The sequence below is a fragment of the Cebidichthys violaceus genome, unplaced genomic scaffold, assembly GCF_023349555.1.
Source record: "Cebidichthys violaceus isolate CVI_PGR_0920_01 unplaced genomic scaffold, fCebVio1.0.p SCAF_9, whole genome shotgun sequence".
NCBI classification, from domain to species: domain Eukaryota; kingdom Metazoa; phylum Chordata; class Actinopteri; order Perciformes; family Stichaeidae; genus Cebidichthys; species Cebidichthys violaceus.
This window is the reverse complement of record NW_027176975.1, coordinates 16070309-16095408: the sequence shown is the minus strand read 5'-3', so window position 1 is coordinate 16095408 and position 25100 is coordinate 16070309. Positions and strand designations below refer to the sequence as shown.

The 25100-nt window shown below is 42.6% G+C and overlaps 1 protein-coding gene across 1 annotated transcript in view; it reads right to left on the bottom strand.

Moving 5' to 3' along the window:
• cemip2 (cell migration inducing hyaluronidase 2) overlaps positions 1-25002 on the bottom strand; it is a 26159-nt gene extending 1157 nt beyond the window's left edge. Inside the window, exons 1-24 of the mRNA XM_068703376.1 lie at positions 24733-25002; positions 22201-22552; positions 21930-22070; positions 21233-21800; positions 17984-18153; positions 16897-17088; positions 15125-15294; positions 13183-13395; positions 11902-12107; positions 10486-10555; positions 9733-9861; positions 8091-8179; positions 6570-6701; positions 6032-6067; positions 5656-5811; positions 4172-4349; positions 2926-3141; positions 2605-2816; positions 2031-2213; positions 1596-1815; positions 1409-1510; positions 1165-1310; positions 888-994; positions 1-774 (exon numbers count right to left, since the gene is read on the bottom strand). The exon at positions 1-774 is cut by the window's left edge and continues 1157 nt beyond it. Of these exons, the coding sequence (XP_068559477.1) occupies positions 575-774; positions 888-994; positions 1165-1310; positions 1409-1510; positions 1596-1815; positions 2031-2213; positions 2605-2816; positions 2926-3141; positions 4172-4349; positions 5656-5811; positions 6032-6067; positions 6570-6701; positions 8091-8179; positions 9733-9861; positions 10486-10555; positions 11902-12107; positions 13183-13395; positions 15125-15294; positions 16897-17088; positions 17984-18153; positions 21233-21800; positions 21930-22070; positions 22201-22534 (4170 nt within the window). The 5' untranslated portion in view covers positions 22535-22552; positions 24733-25002 and the 3' untranslated portion in view covers positions 1-574. The remainder of the gene's footprint in view (positions 775-887; positions 995-1164; positions 1311-1408; positions 1511-1595; positions 1816-2030; positions 2214-2604; positions 2817-2925; positions 3142-4171; positions 4350-5655; positions 5812-6031; positions 6068-6569; positions 6702-8090; positions 8180-9732; positions 9862-10485; positions 10556-11901; positions 12108-13182; positions 13396-15124; positions 15295-16896; positions 17089-17983; positions 18154-21232; positions 21801-21929; positions 22071-22200; positions 22553-24732) is intronic.
• Between the last annotated feature and the right edge of the window lie 98 nt (positions 25003-25100).

The window sequence follows — 25100 nt, the reverse complement described above, 5'->3', positions numbered from 1 at the left end:
GCATTTATTTTCATTATTTCCCTTTGACCTGAGCTCGTCTAATCCATCTTGTTTAATTTTCTGTACCAATTGAACGTGGTCTCATTTCAGGGACAATGCAATTTATTTTCATAATTTCCTTTTGGCTTGTGTGTATCTAATGCATTGTGTTCCGTTTTCAGACTCAATCAAATGAATTTGTTTTTTATTTACTACATAATAAATAATAAGATTGGTGGGTAAATGTTAAAGGTTGCTTTGGGTTTGTTTTTTTTACAGTTCCAAGATAAACAACTGAGTTATTATAAAGCTCCATTTGATCACTTTGGCTGATAAGGCAAGTTGTGTCTTTAAAAAGGAAAGTGCATTGACTCAATGGCCCCAAGGTATACTTACACATACACGCGCACACAAAAATCACAAAAATACTCACCACATTCAAAATAAAATACCTTTTCTCCACTTGAAATTGGTAAACATCTTTGCCATTGTTAATAAATTAAAAGGTTCAGCAGTTCACATTCATCAGCTGGATGTGTGTGTGTATCTGTGTGCAAGAGTGTTCTGGGTAGTCAAGTTGTACAGTTCACAATGGTCATTGTAGTCCCGTGGCTTTTTTGAGTAGCTCCAGGTCTTTGCGCTTTTGATCTTCAGGTGGCGTACAGCCGTATGTATCCAGCCCCAGAGGCAAATACCGCTCCTGCAGCCCCAGGAACTCATCCCCCTGCCCGGCTTGTAGCGAGACCCACGGAGGGGGTGAGGAACTACCCTGGAACCCCCAAAGTGCAAGACTCTCTGTGGTGACAGGCAGCGATAAGAGGGTATGAGAAAAAAAAGCAACTTTGCCACAAAATACAATAACTGGACAGGCAAAGAAAGGGAAACAATTTTGGATGCTTGTCACTAACCTTTGCTGTGCAGATCAGCAGCTTTGGTCAAACCAAAGGAGACCAGATATGGTGCTACACCAACCAGGCCCTCTGGCTGACCTCGTGTTGCCATGAGCACTATAGACCTGTTGAAGAAACAAACACTTCTGTAAATTAAGCAATAATATGTATAACTCTCCTACACTGGGCTGCTGAATATTTATACTAATTAGGAAAGTCGGTCCCAGATGTTGATACCACTGTATGTCCATATCAGAAATGCAAATGCAGAGTGAACTTATTTTCCCTGGCTCACCTATTAGGTATTCCAGTTTTGAGGTACTGTTCCATCTTGGCGTCCATCTTGGCAAATGAGGTTTTCTTGGTGACTTTCCCAGAGCAGGCATCCACTGAGACCAGGAAGTACCCCGGCCGAGTGAAGGGCATGGCCACCTCATTCACCTGGCAGGTAACAGGCGAAAAAAAATTGGTTAAATAAACCCCGATTCACAAGTTCAAATCATATAGATAAGGTAATGTGTTGGGCCTGGTATGCTCACAGTGATAAAGGAGCTGTTGTCTCCTTTCTGCTGCTCTTTGCTACTGAGAGACTTGACTTGTGTCTGGAGGTAGGAGGTCCATGGCTCACTGGAAAACACAAGCTGAGACCGACACACATTGGTCAGCAGTGGTGGCCTGTTTTTTATGAGGATTAACAGACTTTATCTTAAATGTAGCAACTTATACCTGTTTAGCACCACAGCCTTTGCAGGGTTGTGTATTGAGGGCTGGCATAGGTACTACTGCTGAGGGTGTCTTGTAGTACTTGGGGTAGGCCTTGGATGTACAGTTACAGGTCTGTTTAGAGGATGTGGTGGCCATGACTTTCACTCTTTCGCAGCCTTTTGCTGAACAGTAGCTGTGTCCATCACGCCCATGCCGGGCTCGAAGGTAAAGCCACAACAAGCTGGGTGTGATGGAAGGAGAAACAGAGTTTAATTAACTGAAGGAAATCAGGCAGACTCAGTCTCAGACTGCTCAGCCATCAGTGTGAGAAGGATGACCTTTGTATGTCAATGCAAGTCAGGATTAAAAAAACAAGTCAAACTCTCAAAGCTTAACACGCCCTTTCTTTTTGAGCATACTGGAATAGAGAGGATTGGATTTTTTGTTTGTTCTCACCCAACAGTTTGGTCAAAGAAGTACTTCCTCTCCATCGGCCTCTTCTCCAGCTCTACAAGGGACGACACAGTGCCGTAGTCTGTGAGGTCATCAAAGGTGTTGCTTTGTCTATCATTGATGTCAGCCATGATCTGAAATGTGGGGTCTGATGGGTAACAGAGTCCCACAAGCACCCAGTCATCTCTGAGAGTGTGTGTGTGTGTGTGGGGGAGAGAGAGAGAGAGAGAGAGAGAGAGAGAGGAGAGAGAGAGAGAGAGAGAGAGAGAGAGAGAGAGAGAGAGAGAGAGAGCAACCGGAAAAAAGGCAAGGGAAAGAGAGAGAGAGAGAGAGAGAGAGAGATTACATCAAACAAAGCTTCTCCAAAGACAATTTGTAGTTTTAATGTGATGAACACAATAAACAAAACTGTTGTAAAACACAATGTAATGCAGTGACGGTCTTGTCGTTCAATGGCTTTCTTAGAGAGAAAAATATATTCTCATTATCTCTCAAAAATTGCAAGACATTACAGAAATCAAATGACTTGCAGCAGGCGTGGTCACACACATACATGCTGCTGACTCATGTTACTCACCTGTCAAAGTTGATGAGAGAGAGGACAACCTCTCTTGGTGCAGGCCCACTCCAGTGCAGAGTGTAGCTCTTGTTCATCATTAGGATGGGCTGGTACTGCTGAGACAGTGCCCCCTGGCTGTTGATCCCCCTCAGTACCAGAGGAGCAGCAGGGTATTCATCTCTGCTGATGGATAAACTAAGGTTGGGGGCTCCCTGGGTCTGGATGTACACCTGAAGGAGAAGCGGATGTGGTGGAGTGCAAGTGTCAGGATGAGTGCACGTTTTACATTAGAGGGACAGACCAACAGGAGAAGGGGGGGCAGGCCCTGTCATGATGTACCTGAGAGTAGCGGCCGCTGCAGATCACTCCACTCCACTGGGACATATTCACACAGCCAGGATGTTGGATCAGGTAATTGTCTGCTCTGCCAACGTAGGTGTCTGTGTAGCCCGTTACTGACCCGTCCACATCGTGAAAGATGGAGTTTTTGTCTCCGTCCAGGTCGTTCTCTTCAAACCACTGCCCCGGGCGACCAAAGAACGTCCGCAGATCCACCTGAGGATGTTATTTGCAAAGAGTGTTGTGAAGGCCACCATATTCATTTTAGCATTTTATCTATTCAGGCTATTATTAAGTGCCACCTCTGTCAAATGTTTGTTAGGGATTGCTCACGCAACTGCTATTTACTGGAATTGGAAAAGTTTACTTTATGTTTAGGATGAGTTTTAGAGTGAAATTATCTGATTTGATGAGCAGAAGATAAACAAAAATGGTTATATTTGCTTACATGTTTTAATTACTCACATTTAAGTAAAGGCAGAGCACTGTGCTGCCTTACTACCACACCACCACAAGATGGCAGTAGGTATTTACAATGGTTATCAATAAGCCTGACTGAAAGGGGTCACCATTTCTTGTCCTTCTGTCTAACTAATGCTTCAAATAACTGGCAACTCTGATCTGAGTTGTGATCCAATCAATATGAGGGGAGGGTTGTTGGCATGAAGAACAAATAGGAGCACTTTTCTAATGAGGAAACAGACAGACCCCATGTACCAAGACAATAGACACATAAAGTGACGTATAAAGAGGGTGAAGACTCTCAAAATAAAAAGATATATAGAAACTACTGTATTCCTAAAAGCAGTAAATCCACAAAACAGAAAAAACACAACAAAGTAAGAAGAATAGATAAAGAGGAAGGAAGAGTGAATGACAAAAAAAAAAAACAACTGACTAATTATACAATGTTTGAAAACAGGACCAGAGGAGTCACATGGGAGTACCTAAAATGTAACATGACCCCAAGTCATATGGTCAAAGACGACAAGCTGGGAGTGAAACTTGCACCTTGAGTGTCAGTCATTGGCTGTTATGAGCTATAATAAGCTTATTAAAGGGAAGACACAATGTGAACATGACACAATGTGCTATAGCACTGTAAAATGAATATGTATGCAAGTATACCTGCTTCCGTCTCAGTGTTACCAGGTCATTGTATTGCACTGTATTCATCTACATAATTCTAATATTAAAGCAGGAACTGTATAGTGTGCCTAGATGTCAAAAATGGAGGTTTACTTACAGTGGAGTGGAAGTTGAGCTGGGACAGATTATTTTGTGGGGTGAGCTGCCACGTGTTCTTCAAGTTGAATCCAACTGCGCTGGTATAACGTTCTGGTGTGGGGATGAATCCACGGAATGTACTCTGAGTAAGTCGCACCGGACCGTCATAGATCTGGAAACCTCGGATTGGGAAAGTCCTACAGACGAGACAGAATGAGGCAGGAAAAACAGCAATAAATAAATTATAGAGACTCTCTGTGTTTACTTTGCCTCAGTCAAGAAACTAATTACTTTGTATTTGATATTAATGAAACCGTATAGAATTTTAATTAAATGATCAAATTATTCATCTCTTTTAGTGGAACTATCTTCTCTCTGACAAAAAAGAGAGCGTGGCAGCAGCTCTGGCAGTGATCGGGATGACGACAGACGAACCGACTGAGCCAGATGTCACAGTGCAGTCAGGAAGCTTGTAAAATGGCTGTAATGCTGTACAGAGTGGTGTCAGTGGTCACAAACTGGCATTAACTCTAGTTCTTGAGACAAAAAAAGGCTGCTATTAGCCAGTCTTTTGCTTATGTTGCTCTGCTCTTGTATAACAATCTCTGTAATGAGAGAGATAGACGAGAGGGGACATAAAGCTCAAACCTATGCTCTCATTAGGATTGTCCACTCAGTCAGACTATAAATGTCCTCCTAATGGAAGTCCTATCTAAAAAATCGTCAGTGAGGGAAAAGTAGTGCAACACATTCAGTCTTGTCAAAAATCCATCTGGTTTACCTTTCAATGGGAGCACAACTAGTGAGATCTTACATTACAGTCATTTAGGAGATGCTTTTATCCAAAACTTACAATTCAGTATCTATCTACACACCGTAGACGCAGCTACGGGAGCAATTTGGGGGTTAAGTGTCTTGCTCAAGGACACATTGACATGAGACTAGCAGAGCAGGGGATCGAACCACCGACCCTCTGATTGAAAGGCAGCCATGCTCTCCACTTTTCCACGGCCACCCATATCTTCATATGTTCCCTTCCAAAGATTATCAAAAACTCAAAAAGATAGAAACAAAAGGAAGGGATTGGTGACACAGAGTTCCCATTAATTTCAGAGAAAATCCTCTCCTTCCTGTTAAGTAATCAAATGCTATGATGAGTAATCCCTTTCTACGAAAAGTGTTGCCATCACAGTTTTTCATAAAACTGCCTAAAATATCACTGGAGGAAAGTCGGTCAACACAGAACTTCCTTTCACAAGTACACCGACGACTTAAAGCAGCTGTAGCAGCCTCAGCTGTCCATCTGTCCAACTACCTGATTGCCTTGCTGGCGCTCTCTTCCCTGTTTGTTTTTCCCAGCATATTTTTCTTTGCCAACTTCTCCAACACATTCCCTTGCAATTCCTGAGAAAACTTGGTTTGATTTGGATTTTCCCTCTATTCCTCGCATACATCTTCCCTCCTTTCAACGACTCATCCCTTCCTCCATTTGCTCCCCCTCACCTGTTTCTAGGCAGTGTCCTCATCTTAGCATCAGCTCCTCCTAAACCCCAGTATTTATTCTGTCCTCCGTTGGTTCCTCTGTTCCGGCTTTCACCCACAAACAGAGACTGTGTCACCTCCTGACTGGAGCCTTCATCCTTTGGGTAGCTGCCATCACTGGAGAACAAGGAAATAAGGGCATATAGAATATTTTTTTAAATCATATCATACACATATGTAAACATTTCACAACTTTACAGGACAACTGTTTGTTAATGTTTATACTTTTTTAATACACGTTTTTTGGCAAGTTCATCTGGCAGGGAGATGTGAAAAGCAAATATGGCTGAATAAAATAATCATAATGCTAAGAGCAGAGTGATTTAGAAATACACACCTGGCAAAAGACAGTCCTACTCCATTGTCTGCAAATCTGCTCAGAGAAAGATAAAATAAATAGTTGTTAGTCTCACACATGTAGGTTTTTGAAATACCATGAGCATGGTATTGACCAGTTTTGGACATAATTGATGGGAGTCCAAAACCTGGATAGTTTTAAATAATGATGATAAAAATGATGACATCCCTGTAAGTTACAAAATAAGATAAACATAACTGTAGGTCCTCCGAACATGAACCTTATCTTACTATTTTGTTTCCCCGATAATGTTGGATGAGTGTGCTCAAAATGATGGCGGGAAATAAAAACTGACCTGTCAATCAATGGTTACCACTTGATATCAAGCCAGCTTTGAACATAAAGTCGGGTCAAATGGTAAGTGTGTGGAAAAAGAAGCAATTCATAACAAACTGCGGATAATGTGGGATAACATTGCATTGCCAGCATCATTTTGAATATGGCAGTTTAGGTTTTTATGATGACATTGCATTAATCACATCATGCTCATGATGACCAGGACTATGAGTCGTCTCACCCAGAGTCCTGGATGACGATGTCACCTCCCCGTATCCACGCTCCCAAGTCGTTGTTCTTGAAGGAGATCAGAGTGTCGATGACCGCCGCCACCCGTGGACGACTAGGGTCAGCATTCTGGTGTGGTCGGAATCTGACAAACACATGCATTTCTATTATTATCCTCCTGACTTTCCATTGATTACATTCAATACCCCTCAAGCCTCCTACTTTTCCTGCACATGTGGTCCTCATCAAGGCCAATGCACAAGAACACGAACACACACACACACACACACACACACACACACACACACACACACACACACACACACACACACACACACACACACACACACACACACACACACCAAATTTTACTTTTGGAGGGTTTTGAGTGACTAATGGACCTGATAATCATAACCTCATTGTACTATAAATCTGCACAGCCATAATTCATAACTAGACTAAAAGCTTAAAGCGCCACTGTGGGGGGTACGGCCATCTCTTAGATTAGGAAATATCTTGTGTACAAACTGAAGAGGAGGTTTGTGGTCTTCAAAAATCAGCCTATTGGTGGCGCTCAATTCAGATCAGCGCCTTCCTTCAACATCATTATTTATGCTCTGGATACATTCCTTTTTTTCTTTAAAAACCTTGTCGTTAACCAAAGTGTTGGTTGAGAGGAAACACTAACCTGAATGTGGCGAGAGACGAAAAGGTCAGTGGATCACATAAATCAGAGGGAATACTTTGGGAACTATCAATATCAATATCCAATCTCTCTCTCTCTCTCTCTCTCATGAAATATTAATACTTAGTACACATTTCAACATTTAAAATCCTCCCCCACATACCTCTGCGCGCGCGCGCGCACACACACACACACACACACACACACACACACACACACACACACACACACACACACACACACACACACACACACACACACACACACAAACACACACACACACACACACACACACACACACACACACACACACTGGCCAGCAGTCTCAGTGGACATGCAAGATTTTTTCCACCTACTTGAGGGCTGTATTTGGGTAGGGAGAGTGGAAACTGTATCTGTGAAGCCTTGTTTTCTCTGTAAACACAGACCTGACAGACCTTCCCCTAAAATGCAGTAACAGAGTGTAAAGCCATCTATCTATCCCAGTCAATGGACATACAAGAAGATATCCAGCTGGGGTATATACATAACTTAATTCACAAACATTTACACATTCGTAAACCACAAATACCGTGATATTTACATGGCGTAACTATATACTATGATGCCTAACATTAGCCACTATAGACCCCTAACAGTACACAGCTATAGACATAAACATGTACAGTGTACCGTGCAGTATAATATACTAGTCAGTTGTAAGTCACTAGCAATTTACGTACACTCACAACCATCCAAACAAAAAATATTCTTATAAAACTTTTGAGATTAATAAATAACTTAATGACTGACTTTATATTTCCTCAAAATGTAAAATGCTATTACACATGTTTGCACACACATACACACCTGGCACCGTTATCTAGACACAGGTATTCCCGGGGGTCCGCAGCGCTAGCCTTCGTGGTCTTCACTCCTTTATCAATGAACAGCCCTGCCTGGGAAGAAGGAAGTATGATTAAAGTAAAACACCAAATGTTTTCTAAGGGTGCTTTCAGACCTATAGAAACCTATAACACTAGACATTTGATTTTAAAAGCAAAACTACTAATAAATCCATCAGCTGATGGTGAAATCTTTCAGAAAGCGATCTTATTATTTATCAGAATAATGCCATGTATAGGCTATAACCTATTAATGTAAACCAACCCGTATGCCCGTATGCTAATTAATAGGTCAGATAGTTAAAATAGCTGTGTTTGTGTCCGACCCTGTGTAGTTTGTCAATTTATTAAGTCCATTTAAAAAGTGTGTATCAGAGTTCCCAAAGTGATTAGCTCGGAATCATTACTGTACAAGAGCCTCATGCGTGTAACCATGCTTTTGTACAATCCTGTCTCAACCTGTTAATCATTATTCATAATAATGAGCGGTCAACTTGCAGACTAAGATTACTAATAATGCTTATAATCAGTTATTTGTGAGCTCTTTGTGACACCAGATAACTTAAATATACAGATCAGAAGCATTAACGTGCTTCATAAACGTCCGTCTGTCACCAGAATTGGATATTCTGACGTGGGTCCAGATTATGCTGGATGACAATTGCCATAACTGTCCAATCAACGAGTCACCTGTCAGCCTGTATAACTTCACGTTTACTCCTCTTGGTTTGTTTGTAAAGGTCGGTGTTAACAGGAACCGGACCAGAACCAAAATCCAACAATGTATATTTTTTTTCCATTAGTATGGACTAAATGGTCCAAACTAAAAGCGTGAAAGCACCCTAAAACTAAAGTTACAGATCCAAGATGGGCTACAGATGTTTTTCTGTTGGACTGACATTAACAAGACTACTGGTTTATTTTACAGTGTGGGGCTTGAGGCAATAATAAATGTACTAAATTTAAATCCTGGGCCAACAGAGTTATAGAGTCAATGCTGTACAGGGTACTGCGGAAAGTATGAAAGGTGGTAAACAGAATTCCTGGGAAAAATGTAAAATGTGCATGAAAAAGTGTATTTACACAGTCTACAACATATGGATTAGTTTCATACGTTTAGAAAATGAATTGTAAAAGAAATTATAGGAAAAATGTTATGTCTGTGTGTCTTATGTATATGGAAACCTGTGCTCTGAGTTGGTCCTGTGGTATAAGCAAGGTATACCCTTAAACCTCTGGGCTCCTTCCTCTATAAGAGAGGCTGCTGTGGTCAGGCTGAACAAAGAACTTACAGTTCACCTGCCCGACTTCTGTCATTATACAACAGAGCGCTATTGTAGAGTCTACACACTGTGTGTGTGTGTGTGTGTGTGTGTGTGTCTATTTTTGCAAGAACCAAGTGAAGAGGCATTAACTTATGTCGATGTTTCTTAACAAGTTATGATTACTGTTTTTCTCTTGTTTCTATAAAACACAGAAGCAGACAGACGACACTGGGAGGTTTGGCGGCTGGTAAACTGGCCTGTTTATGGAAGAGAAAACACAAACCGACAGCAAACTACAACAAAAATAAAAAACTAAATTCTGATCAGCTTCTGTGACGATACCTTAAAGTTGGAGTGTACACGGTTGTTGTAAAAGATCCCGAGGGGAGTGAGCTCCGCCTTGGTCTCTGGTACCAGCCCATGAGAGTCTCCGGTGGAAGAGCTGTGGAACACAAACCATATGCCAGCATCCTGGAACAGGAAGGAAGAAAGATGAGCGGATAAATCATGTTCTTGGAACAGCTGGCCAACATCAGGAATTTCATTATCTGGGGGTCATAGATGCATCATCATCTGCAGGCAGAGCATTAGAGAAACATACATAACCAATATGTGGAACCGGGCAGGATGTCATACTACATGTGGGTCAAGCCCTACAGAAAGAATCAACCAGGTGTACGAGTTCATATGAGCTCAGAAGTTCATTAAAGTTTACGGTTCAATAGATATGGACAGACAACTTAAATTTCACAAGCATACCCCGACCAATATTTAGTACACAGCCCTCCCCAGCGGACCTCCATGTCGTTCATACCAAAATTAAAAAGATACGGGACGAGTCTTCTACTGCAAGAGAGTCGTCTCCCCATGTTAATTCCCCCCTCTTTAAAGCCCGTTAAATCCCATTTTAATGAAGGATCAATTCGTTATGAGCATCAATATCTTCAATTTTCATTATGAAAAGTTCAGAAACACCAAAGCCATGTCAGCTTCATATCATAAATTAATAAGAGGGCCCCCCTTGTTGATCATTCATTTTATTAATGACTTCTAAAAAGCTGAAGCTGTTTTCTTACATAACTCTGATGTTATTACCTGAGAACCAGCGGCTGCATTGCTGATGAGATTGTTGTTGGGGTTGGCGATCCAGAATGTTGAAACTGCCCTGGATAACACCAACCACACAGACAGACAGAGACGTAGCACACAGGCATGACTGCATGAAAAAGATATTAAAAAAGGCAATACAGTGGCATAACAAAGACTAAGACTAATAAGCAGAAGACAGAGATCAAAGAATCCTGTGATCTTTTAAAATTCCCTTAATAATCCACCTCTCCAACACACACGCACGCACGCACGCACGCACGCACGCACACACACACACACACACACACACACACACACACACACACACACACACACACACACACACACACACACACACACACACACACACACACACACACACACACACACACACACACACACACACTCTCCTGGAAACAGAGACCTTGTTGCTTCTCTTACAGAGGCACTTTTTTCACTTTGCTATAAAAACATCCCGTGGAGAGTAGAGGTTGTTATTGCATGGATAAAAACCACCCGGCCAATATCTCTCGCACACACCAATACTGACTACAGTATCTCTTTCACATGGACCCTCTGTCAAGTGTCTGTGTGGGAAACCTGGTTATAGTGTAGCCATAGTCTGAGAGGAGACAGAGAGTGAAAGACTTTAATGTCAGTGTGAGAGATTTCAAATTTGTGTTGAATTGTCTCAACTGGACTGTGTTTTCAAAGATAAGACAGTTGGTCAGTCTCTACTATATTTCCCAACATAAATATTAAGATAGTTTACAGTCAATATATTGGCATATTCACAGCTGCCAGGGCTCGGCAAGTGCTATTAACTGTCATTATCTGTCATTACAATTATCCTCAGTCGTATGCTGAAAAGGGGTCTTTGTATTGCAACTGTTGCTGGTGGATGGTTTAGGCATTGTATATTAAATAGCCTCTTCTCTTCAGTGCAACAAATGAACCTCCATATATACATGATGATGGTTCAGAGGATTTGCACTACAACTATATGATAACTTGTGACAAGTAAAAACCACACTCTAAAATTGAAGTGCAATGTAGTTTCTGAGATACTCATTTTAAACCTGTGTCCCTACAGAGCAGTAATGGATCTGTTGTAGACGTTAAAAACTATCAAGATTCACACACCCAATTCTGAAGGGTGTGTGAACATATAGACAGCATTTTCACTGGTAAATAAGTATTACACCCACACTTTGTTAACACCAATGATATAACTGTACAGTATTGTAAAGTAACAAAGTACAAGTCGTAATCCAGAGTTCTTGACTTCACTAGAATACACTCTAGAAATGCATAGACACGCTCTTGTTCATGGTGCAGAAACTCATGTTGTCTTTTATCACTTTGCTCTGCAATTGTATCTCCAGCCTAGAGACACACAACGTTATGATCCTCATCTCTTACTTGCACTCTGTGCTGGGTGAGGGAGTGTAGCCCTTGTAGACTTTGTCCTTGATACTGGTGCAGAGGGTCTCGTTGCGGTCAGTGGGCAGCAGAGTCCCGGGTCGAGTGAGCAAGCCAAGGTTGTGGTATAAAGTGTTACGCTGCTCGATCCCATCCTCAAGGAAGAAACAGTGGCCCAATGTGTCATAGCCTACAGTGTTCTTCACCTGGGTCAAAGAAAGAAGACCACACAGTACTTAAAAAGAGAACAAGAGACAAATGAGGATTTTTAGAAAATAAATACAGTTCTAAATCCCATTTCTGGCAAGCTTTCCCTTTCCAAGGAAGAGGTAGATTGCTCCTAAAAGAAATATGCAGAAAATGTGAGTAAACAAGAGAGGTGAGACAACATGTGCTGGTCCATCTTGGAACAACAACCCACAGGGAAATACACCACATTCCGACTGATGTGCCTGCCTCTGTAAATACTTAAAATTAAAATTCTTGAAATAATTTCCTCCAAGGACATTTTCTTTATTACACCGATCTGATGCCATGTTGAGAAGGGTGGTATCAAGAGAATATTCACATGGCCATTGTGCAAGAAGGGAAACAGGAAAAACAGCAGAGTCAAACAATGTTATTCAAAACTCTGTAAATTCCATTTCCTCGAATGCTTTCAATCCAACGGCCTCAAGGACAAAAGATAATCTATCCCCGTTTGGCATGAAGAGGGAGCATAACTTTTACACACACACACACACGAAGAGGGAGCATAACTTTTACACACACACACACACACACACACACACACACACACACACACACACACACACACACACACACACACACACACACACACACACACACACACACACACACACACACACACACACACACACGTTGTAGTCTACAGAAATACTCGTGTGAACTCGTAAATATTATATACTTCCATATGACATTTGTCCAAAGACAGGGACTAATTGTAAAACTATTGATTAATTTTCCAAAGAGACTTCTAGACAGATCATTCTATAACCGAGATAAGTATGGGAAAGGAAGGTTTGAAGAAAGAGATTAAGGAAAAGAAGGTGATTGAGAGAAAGAAAAAGAAAGGAGGAAACAAGCCATTGCAGTAATCCAGCGATGGAATCTGCAATTGATGTAATTGATGACAGCTAACGTCGCATGGTTCTTATTAGTAGGAGTTGTCTTAGACACCCTCTAAATATACAGATACAGCGATCTTTCTTTTGCCCTCGCATACATTAGAGACTTACTCATGACAAATACTTTACTAACCAGCAAACCGTTGGTGGCGTGGATGGTGAGGCAGCGGGAGAAGCAGTGGTGTATGGAGAGTCCGTCCACGTAGGTGGGCTCCCGGTAGCCGCCCCTCTGGTCCACGTCCCCGCACATGTGGAAGTGGAGGGGGTAGTGGCCTTGCTCCGCCTGCTGGCCCATGTTCTTCAGCTCCACGTGGGACAGATGCACTGATGAGAAATTCCCAAGGATCTGGGAGAGAGAGAAAGTAAAGAGGCAAGAGTGGCGGATCAGTCGCAAAAGAAAGGGTGGTTTTAAAATCAATCAAACAAGAACAATGAGCCATTATACACCGCTAAAGTAAAAACACCAGGTTCATATTATGCCTCAAAAGTAAACTAACTGTCTACCCACTCTGCTCCAATTAAAGGTTTAGGTCTACAGTACAATTCTCTGCGTTTGTCTAGGATTCCAGTGGGATATGAACTCTAGCTCTGTTGGCATCGTGCCCCGGTATGTCAAACTGATCACACTGATGTTTCTCTCGATGAATACGTAATGGGAGTTATAAAAGGAATGAATTAAAAGCTAAACACACATAAAATACGCACATGCATAACAACAAATGGACCGGGGAGGAAATTAAGTTAAACATGAATCAATAAATAATCCAATACAGTTATGCTGTACAATGCTCCCTAGGAGGTCTTTTTGTGGGCATGGCATAATCCACAGTCTGGTTCCTGTTAAGGAAGTATTGGCCAATCCTTCCAACTAACTGCAACACACAGATCTATTTTCTTTCAATCATAGTTACTACATGTATTATTTTGGTGCTTTGAGCGCCACAAGCAGAGTGTCATGTAGTTCCATTATAGTCTCTCTCTCTCTCTCTCTCTCTCTCTCTCTCTCTCTCTCTCTCTCTCTCTCTCTCTCTCTCTCTCTCTCTCTCTCTCTCTCTCTCTCTCTCTCTCTCTCTCCTCCTTCTCCTCCCCCCCCCCACACACACACACACACACACACACACACACACACACACACACACACACACACACACACACACACACACACACACACACACACACACACACACACACACACACACACACACAAATTGTTCCTGCAGCATATACGCTGCGTTTGCTGGCCCAAATTACTTGCCGGGTATATACATCAATGCAAAGACACGCATATGCATACATATATACATATTCCTACAACTGGCTGATAAGACTGCCATACGTTTTCTATCTACGTTGAGATGGGAGAGCGTAAAAAATGGATTGAGAAAATATGCAATACTATGTGTGTGATGCTCTGTTGTTGAGGTCTGCTAGTTTATGGGTTGGGAGGAATCATTTCAGAGGCAGATTGTGTAACATAAGTCAATGGGTTTTTTGGGGGACAGTTAATGTAGCAAAAAAAGAAAGAAACGGGTTTATTTTCTTAAGCACAGGGGGGGGCAGTTACATAGAACCTAAGGAATGTTATTGTGTATCTGCCATCAAAGTGAATGAAATGTGACCATCATTAACAAAATGATTGTGAACTCATTGCCTAGTATATAGCAACCCATGTCGGTCACGGAGGATGTGAGGCTCCAGGTATGACCATGTTTGACCTAAATCTGTCTGATGTCATCAGTATTTGTTTAGACTGACATGCTGCGTATCTTTCTCTATAAAAATGAAAAAAGTTTGACATAAGGAGGCAGAGAGGAGAAGAAAAAAAAAAAGAATGGGATTGAGAGAAGTGAACTAAGACCATGAATAACCCCTCTCATTAAGGAAAGCATATAAACAGAGAGTATGATGTCTCTGCCATATAGAGCACAGTTTAAACAAGAGCCTGTGCTGTAAACTTACACACACACACACACACACACACACACACACACACACACACACACACACACACACACACACACACACACACACACACACACACACACACACACACACACACACACACACACACCTACCTTAATGTGGCCCCCATAGGTGTCGTGGCTGTAGAACTGGCACAGGTTTTTTCCGTAGCACGAGTTTTCCATTTCTCCGTAGATGAGAATATTCCTGGAGAGCAGAGCCACTTCAGCACGCATGTCGACCCCGTCTATGATCTCTCCAACATGGTTGTACTGAGGCCTCCCTGGAGAGAACAGACTGCTTGGTCATATGCTGCAACAGAGTGACTTTAATAAAGACAAATCTGGTGTGCAATTGGACAAAACATGGAAAAGGTGGAAGTCATTACTTGGTATAATTACAAATGTAAATTACTCACTGTATTCCATCTCATCCAAATAAAGCAGGAAAGAATATGAACAATGGAGGAGACCATAACAAACTCTGGCTTAAAATTCTTGTGGAACCTTTTCTTAGGTCAGACCTTTTCACTAAAATACCAGCTTAATATAAAATGTTGAAATAAATAGGAAGTGGCATTTAAACTAAACTACTTTCCGGACATGGCGGGTTTCCAACTGTCAACCACAGGAAGTATGCCTAGCAGCACACACTCAAACATAAACAACTACCCATACCCTAAAACCAACCTACCAAAATAATTTACATGTAAAAGCAAAAGTAAGTGAATACATATGAGACGCAAAATAATCAGCTCGTCGACATCGCAGAGAGTACCCATACCCACAGGGTGCAGCTGCCAATGATAACGCACAGCAGTAGTCCAGCTGCTCAGCCCTTCCTTTAAAGCAGCAACACAAAATCTACACACACACCCTGCCCCCTCCAGGAAGGGAGTTGGCACTTGTTGACAGAGGAATGAGATAAGGATTCAACTCTGATAGGGAGATGCACAACAAGTAACTAAAAGATTGTAAGAGAAGGACATTAGAGGAGCAGAAGAAGGAGGTTGTGAAGCAGGAGCGATGATTCTCAATCCAAACAACCACTGAGGTTAATATAAGACAAGGTTACTTCATAATAATATAAGCTGGCAATCTCTTTTAAAGCTATTACAATACTTTTACTTCACCAAAACAGGAAATCAGATCTTTCTGGATCACAAGAACAGTAGCACATTGTTTAATCACATTTATTGACTATAATGACAAATTAGTGTAAGATCTGCAATGTCCATGTCTATGAGTCTTTTAACAAGCTTTCTAATATGAAATATGACTGTGCTGTACTTCCCCACATATCTTCCTTCCTTTTTTTCCACATTTTCCACAAATTGAACATCTCAAAATGCTGCCTGTAGTACAAAGCTGGGTCAGACTACAAGAAACACTAAAATAATAGTTCACCCTAAAATACATATTTTTACTCTTATATGTAGTGCTATTTATCAATATAGATTGTTTTAGTGTGAGTTGTCTAGTTTTGGAGATATTGGCATAATGGGACTCGGCTTGTGATGCTCAAAGCACCCAACAATATTACAACAGCAATATCTCTTTTCAGAATTCATGACCTGGTTATCCACAGACCTAGTTTCATGTAAGATCTATTTTCTTTCAATCATAGTTACTACATGTATTATTTTGGTGCTTTGAGCACCACAAGCAGAGTGTCATGTAGTTCCATTATAGTGGCGACATCTCACAGACAGACGGGCACGCACACACACACACACACACACACACACACACACACACACACACACACACACACACACACACACACACACACACACACACACACACACACACACACACACACACACACACACACACACACACACACACACACACACACACACACACACCACTGGCCTCTCCCTCACCTTGTATCCTGACCTGCTTGCTGCGGCAGTGAGAACAGGGCAACAAGGTGAACTCTTCAGCCTGGTGCATGGAGTAGTCTGTGCTGGCAACTACAACCTGATCCCCGGGTTGCCAGGTCTGCTGCACTTTGTCCTGCAGGTTCAGCACCACCTGGTCCACAGCATCCACCTGGAAGCCTGAGATGGGAAAACCTAAGGGGAAGGGGGGGCATTGCACTTCATTTAGATGAAACATGAAGGACAAGACACTAAAATAGTATGAAACTGGATTCTGATGCCTTTTTATTATCGTTAATACACATACATTGTACCGAGAAATAAAGGATCTTACGAAGGCTCTCTTCAAGTAAGAACAAACGCTTATTCTTCATACCCATCAAATGGGGAAGAAAGACAAGAGAATAACAGAACAAAAGATACAAAATAGTAATTTGCATTTTTTCTACAGAACTGCAAAGTGAAGTAATGTTTTAACACTTAACAGCAGTTTAGATCCTGGCTTCTGAATAGCTCAATAACCACAGAGATATTGTAATTTCACACTTTATGTGTTGAGTCAAAATGTATTTTACAAGGTGTTGCATGCATGGCCGCAATAAAGAAACACAGTAAATAAAGCGGGTGTGCTAGTGACTCACCCGAACCACAAACAGACGCCACACACACACACACACACACACACACACACACACACACACACACACACACACACACACACACACACACACACACACACACACACACACACACACCTGCCTGAACACCTGCTATTTGTCATAACGGCATGGTCACAAAACCACCGTCACACATTGAGGCACAAGAATGTCTTTAATGTTTAGGTGACTGATCTGTACAGCAGTTGGCATTTGGTAAACCTCATTTCTCAACCTGTCACCTTCCTCCAAACCCTTTACACTTCAAAGCAAGAGAAGCCTGACCATTTCATCTGAAGCCTGTTACTGTGAATAACTACAGACAAAGAGCAAACATACACAAAATGACAGAAGGCATAAACTAAGCACTAAAAATGAAAGGCCGAAACAACACTGAACCATGTGCGTTCAAACCATCATAAGCCGTTTCTCACCGTTCTTCCACTCGCTGTAGGCTGTGACCAAGAAGCCCACTCCGTCCACAGTGGTGAAGTTCTGTCTCGCCAGAGCTCGGCCTCCTGTGTCGTGGTTCTCGTGTTCCCTAACATCCTCTGAGCATGATGCATTACCACCACCGACCACTGAGACCAGAGCCCACGCCTGTCTGGACAGACCGAAAGGATGAAGAGAAAAGTGGGCGAGAGACAGAAAGGAGATGGAGTCATTTTCAGACATTACAGTAGTACTAGTTTCACACGGAGAAAAAGGTGATCGGGTTCTAGGCCTTAGTTTAACATATGTTCTCTTTGGATGATGAAATGAATGACGTTGAACTACAGCTGAAAGTTACTCCGAATTCACTGTCAACACTCATTCCTTGTTCAATATTACATCACTTGTTTCATCAATTAAGTGGCTCACAAATATTTACAAATAACAATCTTTTATCATTTTACAGCTGTGCAGAGAAGTCAATGGTACTTCATGAAGCCTGTTTAATCATAGTCTTGCAGTTTTATGTCAAATGTTATAAATGAGACTATAACTTTGCACCAAACATGACCGATTACTTGTGACAGACGACCCTAACCATCACATTGAGCCACTGGAAGGTGATAGTAGCTGTGGACCAGTCTCAGTGAAAATGTCAACAGAACACACAAATGACCTAATATCTTACAGATGAGACAACTATTCAGAGGAAGGGTGTGACCTGAACTGCATTAGAAGTTTCACTGTTCTTGAGTGTGTGTGTGTGTGTGTGTGTGTGTGTGTGTGTGTGTGTGTTAGGCATCAGGTTGAAGACGTATCGATCACAGACACACAACCCTTCCACTGAGACTACAGATATAGCACATGATAACAGACGCATGGACATATTTGAAACAGGTATTAAACTAGTGACTAGATGTGTGATGAAGACAGAGCACATATTCTGATGAATATCAGAGCGAATGTCATTTGTGGAATAATAATAAAAACACAATGAGAGATAGAAAACTAAAAGAATGACATCAGAGAATTGGAGGGATTATTAAATAAGGGCAGAGGATTTCAGGAAGGGTGTTCATAGGCTCAGAGGAATAATTGGCGTACTTTCCTCATCCCAAACAGTCAAGAAAATTATTTTTAAATGATCAAATATGAAGGAGAGGCTTAAAATCATTTAAGCAGAGTTTAAGGGTGTGGATGGCGAAAGGAATCAGGCGTATGACCTAAATCAAGACGCACCGCTGGATGTTTCAAACATCATGGCCTTAGCTTTTTAAAAATGTATTATTTCACCTTTTTTTTTGCTGAATGAGTCCAATAAAGCTTAAAGCCGTTTTGCTATTTATTGCTACCTGTTTGTGCATTAGTGTGGTGTACAGGGACATGGAGCAGAGGCTCTTTCATCATTTCACAGTTTCCCTTTGCCCCATCTTTGTTATGATGTTCACCAGCATTTTAACAACCTCATTGTTTTACAGGAAATAGCAAATGCGAATTCACTGCAGATCAGCATAGACGTGTGTTAAGTGTAAGTACTCTCCTGAGGGACAAAGATGAAAGATCAACAGGCACGAGGCCGGAGCCAACGCAACCGTTTCATATATGTGGCAGGAAGGATGGTTGACACCCTGAGATCAACGTATAATTCAAAGACATTTTGGTTGGAGCTGGAGATTACAAGGATAAAGAGGTTCATGAAACAGGCCCATGGGAACCCAGGTATGCATGGCGTTACAGCACTGACGTAAAATAACACAATAAACAAGCACCACAATTGGTTTCCAAGTATGTGCCAGCTCCATTCTCTGCCGTCTGTCTGCAACAGGCCATAACAGGTCATAAACTGATCCACACTTCATCATTACGCTCAACCCTGTAGGTCATATGCCTTCACCACCAGACTCTTTCAGGCTAAAGTCACTCGGCCAAACATTATGTGACTTTAACGAGACATTAAACTGCATGTTCTCTCATAAATGCATGCTCTGCGTTTCCTCCTCCCACAAGGAAAATCCACAGAAAGCTAAGATAACAATCTCCACTCCAACAAATGAATAAGAGAGTGCACAGCATTAACGTATTGGTAACCACACAAGCACCTGAGAGCATACAAAGATCTATATCGTCTGCTCCATTTGAGGGGATTAGTTTGAAGAATTGGCACCCCCCCCTCCGTAGGAGAAATGGGACACTGGACAATGTGGCGTAGCACTTGGCTTTTCACTCAACCACGGACCAAACCAAGCCAAATAACCGAGCAAATAACTCAGAGAGTGAAATGAGAGAAACTAATGTGTACATGCATGTGTTTAAGTGTCTGAACAGGAGACCTAATGTCATGTCAAGTTAAACTTGAGTTCTCTCACTTTATGAGCTTAAAGAAAGAACCATGTTGACAGGACGACACTCAAGCCTCCACCACATTACATTACATTACAGTCATTTAGCAGACGCTTTTATCCAAAGCGACTTACAATAAGTGCATTCAACATTGGTAATCAAAAGAACGACTAGTCACCAGAAGTCATAAGTACATTTCCTTTTCCAAACAAGCATCTAAGAGCATGAAGCAGAGCATAACTCAGAGCCAAAGTACAGTGCAGAAACAACCAAAAACAGTTAGTGCAAAAAAAGTAATACGAATACAATAAGTGCAACAAACTAGTATGAATACAATAAGTGCTAAGTGGAAGGATCAGGGTAGCACTTTCTGTCCTTTTGCATGACGGACATTAAATCTTTTGCCACAATTTGCACAAATCCTGGAAACTGTCTAACCGTAACCCCATTATCCTGTACGTGCTTCCTTTTCTGGCAGAGCGTGATACAATAAAAACACAGGGGAAACAGGAAGAGGAATAACTGGGAACAAATCAAAAGGAAAATCACAAATGATCATTTCCCAGGGAAGATGAACATAGCACAGAATGCTAGTATCGTCAGTCCAACTAAGTGAGAGGTCTTACGTAAGTTGTTACACAAAAGCTCATTAACAGCCTTTATCAGCCCCAGGAGACCAAGAGTAAACGAAACACTCCCAAGGACAACACACCATGGAGAAACACCAGAAACTCTCCTAGAGCTGGCACATTCTGCAACACAGCTGAGACACAAACACACTCACGTCAACAGACACACACCAGGGCAACATCAAACAATCAAACCATGCGTATCTTCATTATTTCATTTGAAAAACAAATCATTTACAAGTCTGTATAACATTCCCATGTTAAGAAACTGGCACTCTTTACCTGTATTTGAGATCATAGACAAATCTACTGCCAAGCTTCTCTTCAATGGCCTTCTTCGTTTCGTCCAGAAGACTTTTGACTGCAGAGTCTCCCACAGCCAGTGTGACAATGCGGCCCGCTGGGAGGGTCCGCAGCAGCTGGGTGAGCCGGTGGCTGTCATTACGAGACTCATGTGTGTCGTAGCGTTCAGAGAACAGCATCGCGGCCGTGTCCTGGTCGACAACGCGCAAGTTGATGCCTCTGCTGAAATTCCGTTGGAAGGCATAACCCCCCGTGGCCAGACCGGAGGCTGGGACGGTTCGGGTCAGCAGAGACCAGGAAACTCTCTCGGTACCGTGTAGCTCCAGAGTCCCGCCTCTCAGGACTCCTATGAACTTGCGGCCCATGCCGGGCACTTCAGGGGACGCCTTGTCGTCAGAGCGGCCCACGAGGGCAATGGTGGCCCGGGAACGGTAGCGACATTTGGGAGCACCGATGTGAAGGGCTCCACCGTCTTCTATGAGGATGTGACGAGTTCTCAAGGTTATGTTTTTAGAGCCGTCAGTGTTGTCTGAGAAAACTACCTGACCTGAAAAAGAAAAAAAATACTTTGTGCTGTATGTTACATATATCCATAAGCTGAACTTGATCTGCTGAGCGATGCCACTTATCAACGTTACAACTCAAAACGTTACTTAATAAATCATGCGGTGCTTACCTCCTGACTGGATGGTTAGCGTATGGAAGGTAGCAGAAGCCTCCAATCTTAACAAATGTCCCCTCCTCACAATAACGGCCTTCTCTGGTTGGTGGCCCGGGTTCCAGCTACTAAGTGATGGATTGTGATCCGGACAATTCTCTGCAAACATGGCCGATCAGTGACAAATTACACAGATGGTATACACAAAAGGGAACACATCTGCAGCATAAATAAAAAGATATACGTTTTAAAAAACCTAAACATTTGAATCAGAATTCGTAACACTGACCGTCTAACACATCTCCACTTGAGAGACTGAGGACGAGGATGAGGGTGAAGAAGAAAGCCCCGATCGACACTCCAAAACAGATAAATGTGTTCTTTCTCTGCTGGAGGCTCTGAGCCCGCTCCCTACGCTGGTTCTCCTCCGACAAGTTGAAAGTAGCTTGACGCGCCGGCGGGGGGCCGTGAGGTTTTATCGGGGGAGGCGGTGGAGCTTTAGCAGGCGGTGGTGAGCGGACCGGAGCCACCCGCCCGGGGACATAACCCGGGGGCCTCTGGTGGTTGCCGTTGGGCGGAGCCGCAAAGACCGGGAAGCGGCTGGGGCCATCACTCGTCGGCATGGTATAAGTGTCTGCTACCTGAGAGGAGGAAGAAGACACCAAGAGAGCAGATAAAAAGAGAGTAAAAACAGTAGGAGGTGAAGGAAGACCAAAGGGCTGATTGTGGGGAAACAGCCAATTGCCCTTAAAGCATCTTACTCATGGACCTCCAGGTAAAGATGCCTGATGTGGGTCTTAAAAAGACTATTACTCTATTAGGGTCTACTCAAAACAACAGTTAGCGTATCCTGACTGGTTTGACATTAGCTGCTCTTGTCCACGGCGGCGAAGGAGGTTATGAATAATGGATCTCAACATTCCTCAGACTATGTTAACACAGCAAAAACAGATGGCACCAATTACAGGAGGGAAGGAGGAGAGTACGCCAGCTCGTGTCTGCGCTCGCTTTATTTCACACAGCTGGAGGAGGTAGCACAAAGTTATCTGAAGCCACGGCCACACACACACACACACACACACACACACACACACACACACACACACACACACACACACACACACACACACACACACACAGAAGGGTCATATGGACACACACCTGCACACACAAACATGCAGGGGTAAAGGAAATGACACTGCAGGAAACAAAGGCTTCAATGGCACTTTTCTTTAACACAAACACCCTGTAACACTGTAATGACATTACACTATAAGTCTATAAAAATGCAAAGTCAGCAAGTTCAACCTTTCACAAGGTTGTTAAAAGCGCAAAACTGCCCCTTTAAAAATGAAGCCACCATGACAGTTATGACTTTCAGACTTTAAATCATCCGACTATCTATCATTGCCACACACACACACACACACACACACACACACACACACACACACACACACACACACACACACACACACACACACACACACACACACACAGCAAACCATTGTCTTGTCAAGCCAATTAGTCATCATTTTAGCCAAGAGCACAACAAACCTCTTCCATTCATAAACAAAGCAATGTACAATCAAGGGCTGCTCAACAAGGGTCCAGTCATTTGCACAGGCCACAATATACGCTTCACCCACTTTACCCTGAATCATCCCATTAGTGTCTCTGAACCAGACTTGAGATGATAACTCTCCATATCTCCGTACCTAAACTGGAATGTCATCAAGAAAGGAATGCTGATTACACTTACTTTTGATTTCATATTCTCACGGTCTGTGCCCTCCCTCAGTGGGAGCCCTGTGATGGTCTGATCCCCTATCATCAGTCTTTATAACTCTATCTCAGACTATGTTTTTATTCACATTCCTCACCATATAAAAAGGGCCAAGGTGGTCCCTGCTCCCCTGCTACTAACTGAGAGCATAAGAAGTTGGTGACATTCAACTTCTGGAAACTACACTCATCACAAGGCTGCGCAGCTGTTCATCAACCTTGAGTATTTCCTAAAAACCAGGGACTCACTCATTGCCTCTCTCACTCTCATATTTTCCTGATTTCAGAGCTACTGTATATAAAGCAGATGTGGAGGGAACACTGGGAGTGGGAGAGACCATCACAAATTCCTCAGCTGTATAATCAGCCTATGGTTTGGAAATCGACATTGGCAGTGTGACAAACAGTAAGCCACGTGTTCCCTACGTTAACTCAAATCTATTAGCGGAAACAGCGCTGTCACAACTCTTAACACTAAATTAAGACTACCACGTTTATAGTACGTGTAGTGAGTGAGTTGACCGGCATTGACTCACATAAGGCGAGTAAAAAAAGGATGATTTTATCACTTATGTTGATTTATTGGCTCATTTTGGCCGTAGTGACTACTTCCTCCACGATAAAGAAACACTAAAGTTATTTTTAAATGGTAACGTTACTGGGTCTGTCACCAACATGTCACTATAAAAAGATGAACAAAGAAAATGGTAAACGACACTTGTTACGCATTATGTTAACTACCAACTACCGTTAGCAACATAAAACTTTTAAACTAACTAATTAACCCGCTCGAGAAGCCTCTTCACAAGAAAACAACCTTCAACTCAAAAGTTTCACTCGGTGAATCCTCTCCACCCCCAACCCGTTGACAGACACACAGACACGGTGTACCGTGAACGTTAGACGGACAGACAGTGTAACGTGAAAGTTAGACGGACAGACACGTTCTAACGTGAACGTTACTCGTTAGACGAACAGACACAGACACAGACACGTTCTAACGTGACAGTTAGACGGACAGTGAGCTCGTGCGTACCGTTGGTGAGACTGTCCTGCTCCTCTCGCGCTCTGTCCATTCGCTCTCTTCCGAGCCGTTTAAACACGCTGACCCGGTGGTGGTGGTGGTGGCGAGACGAATGAATCCGTTCTCACCCTCGCAGGTTGGCTCTCTGTGTCCCTTTTTAAATACTTTTTCTTCACATGGTGTGTTTTTTTTCTGCTGATGGGCTGTCGTTTGTCTGTTGGTCGGTCAGCCCCCCCCTCTGTCCCCCTGTCTCTCTGTCCCACCAGGCGCTAAGCAGGCGCGGCTTGCGAGAGAGGAAGTGGTGATGCGTTCATCTTTTGTCGGACACACGAGTTTTACAGTATCAAGAACACACGATGATGGTTAGTAATGTTACTACT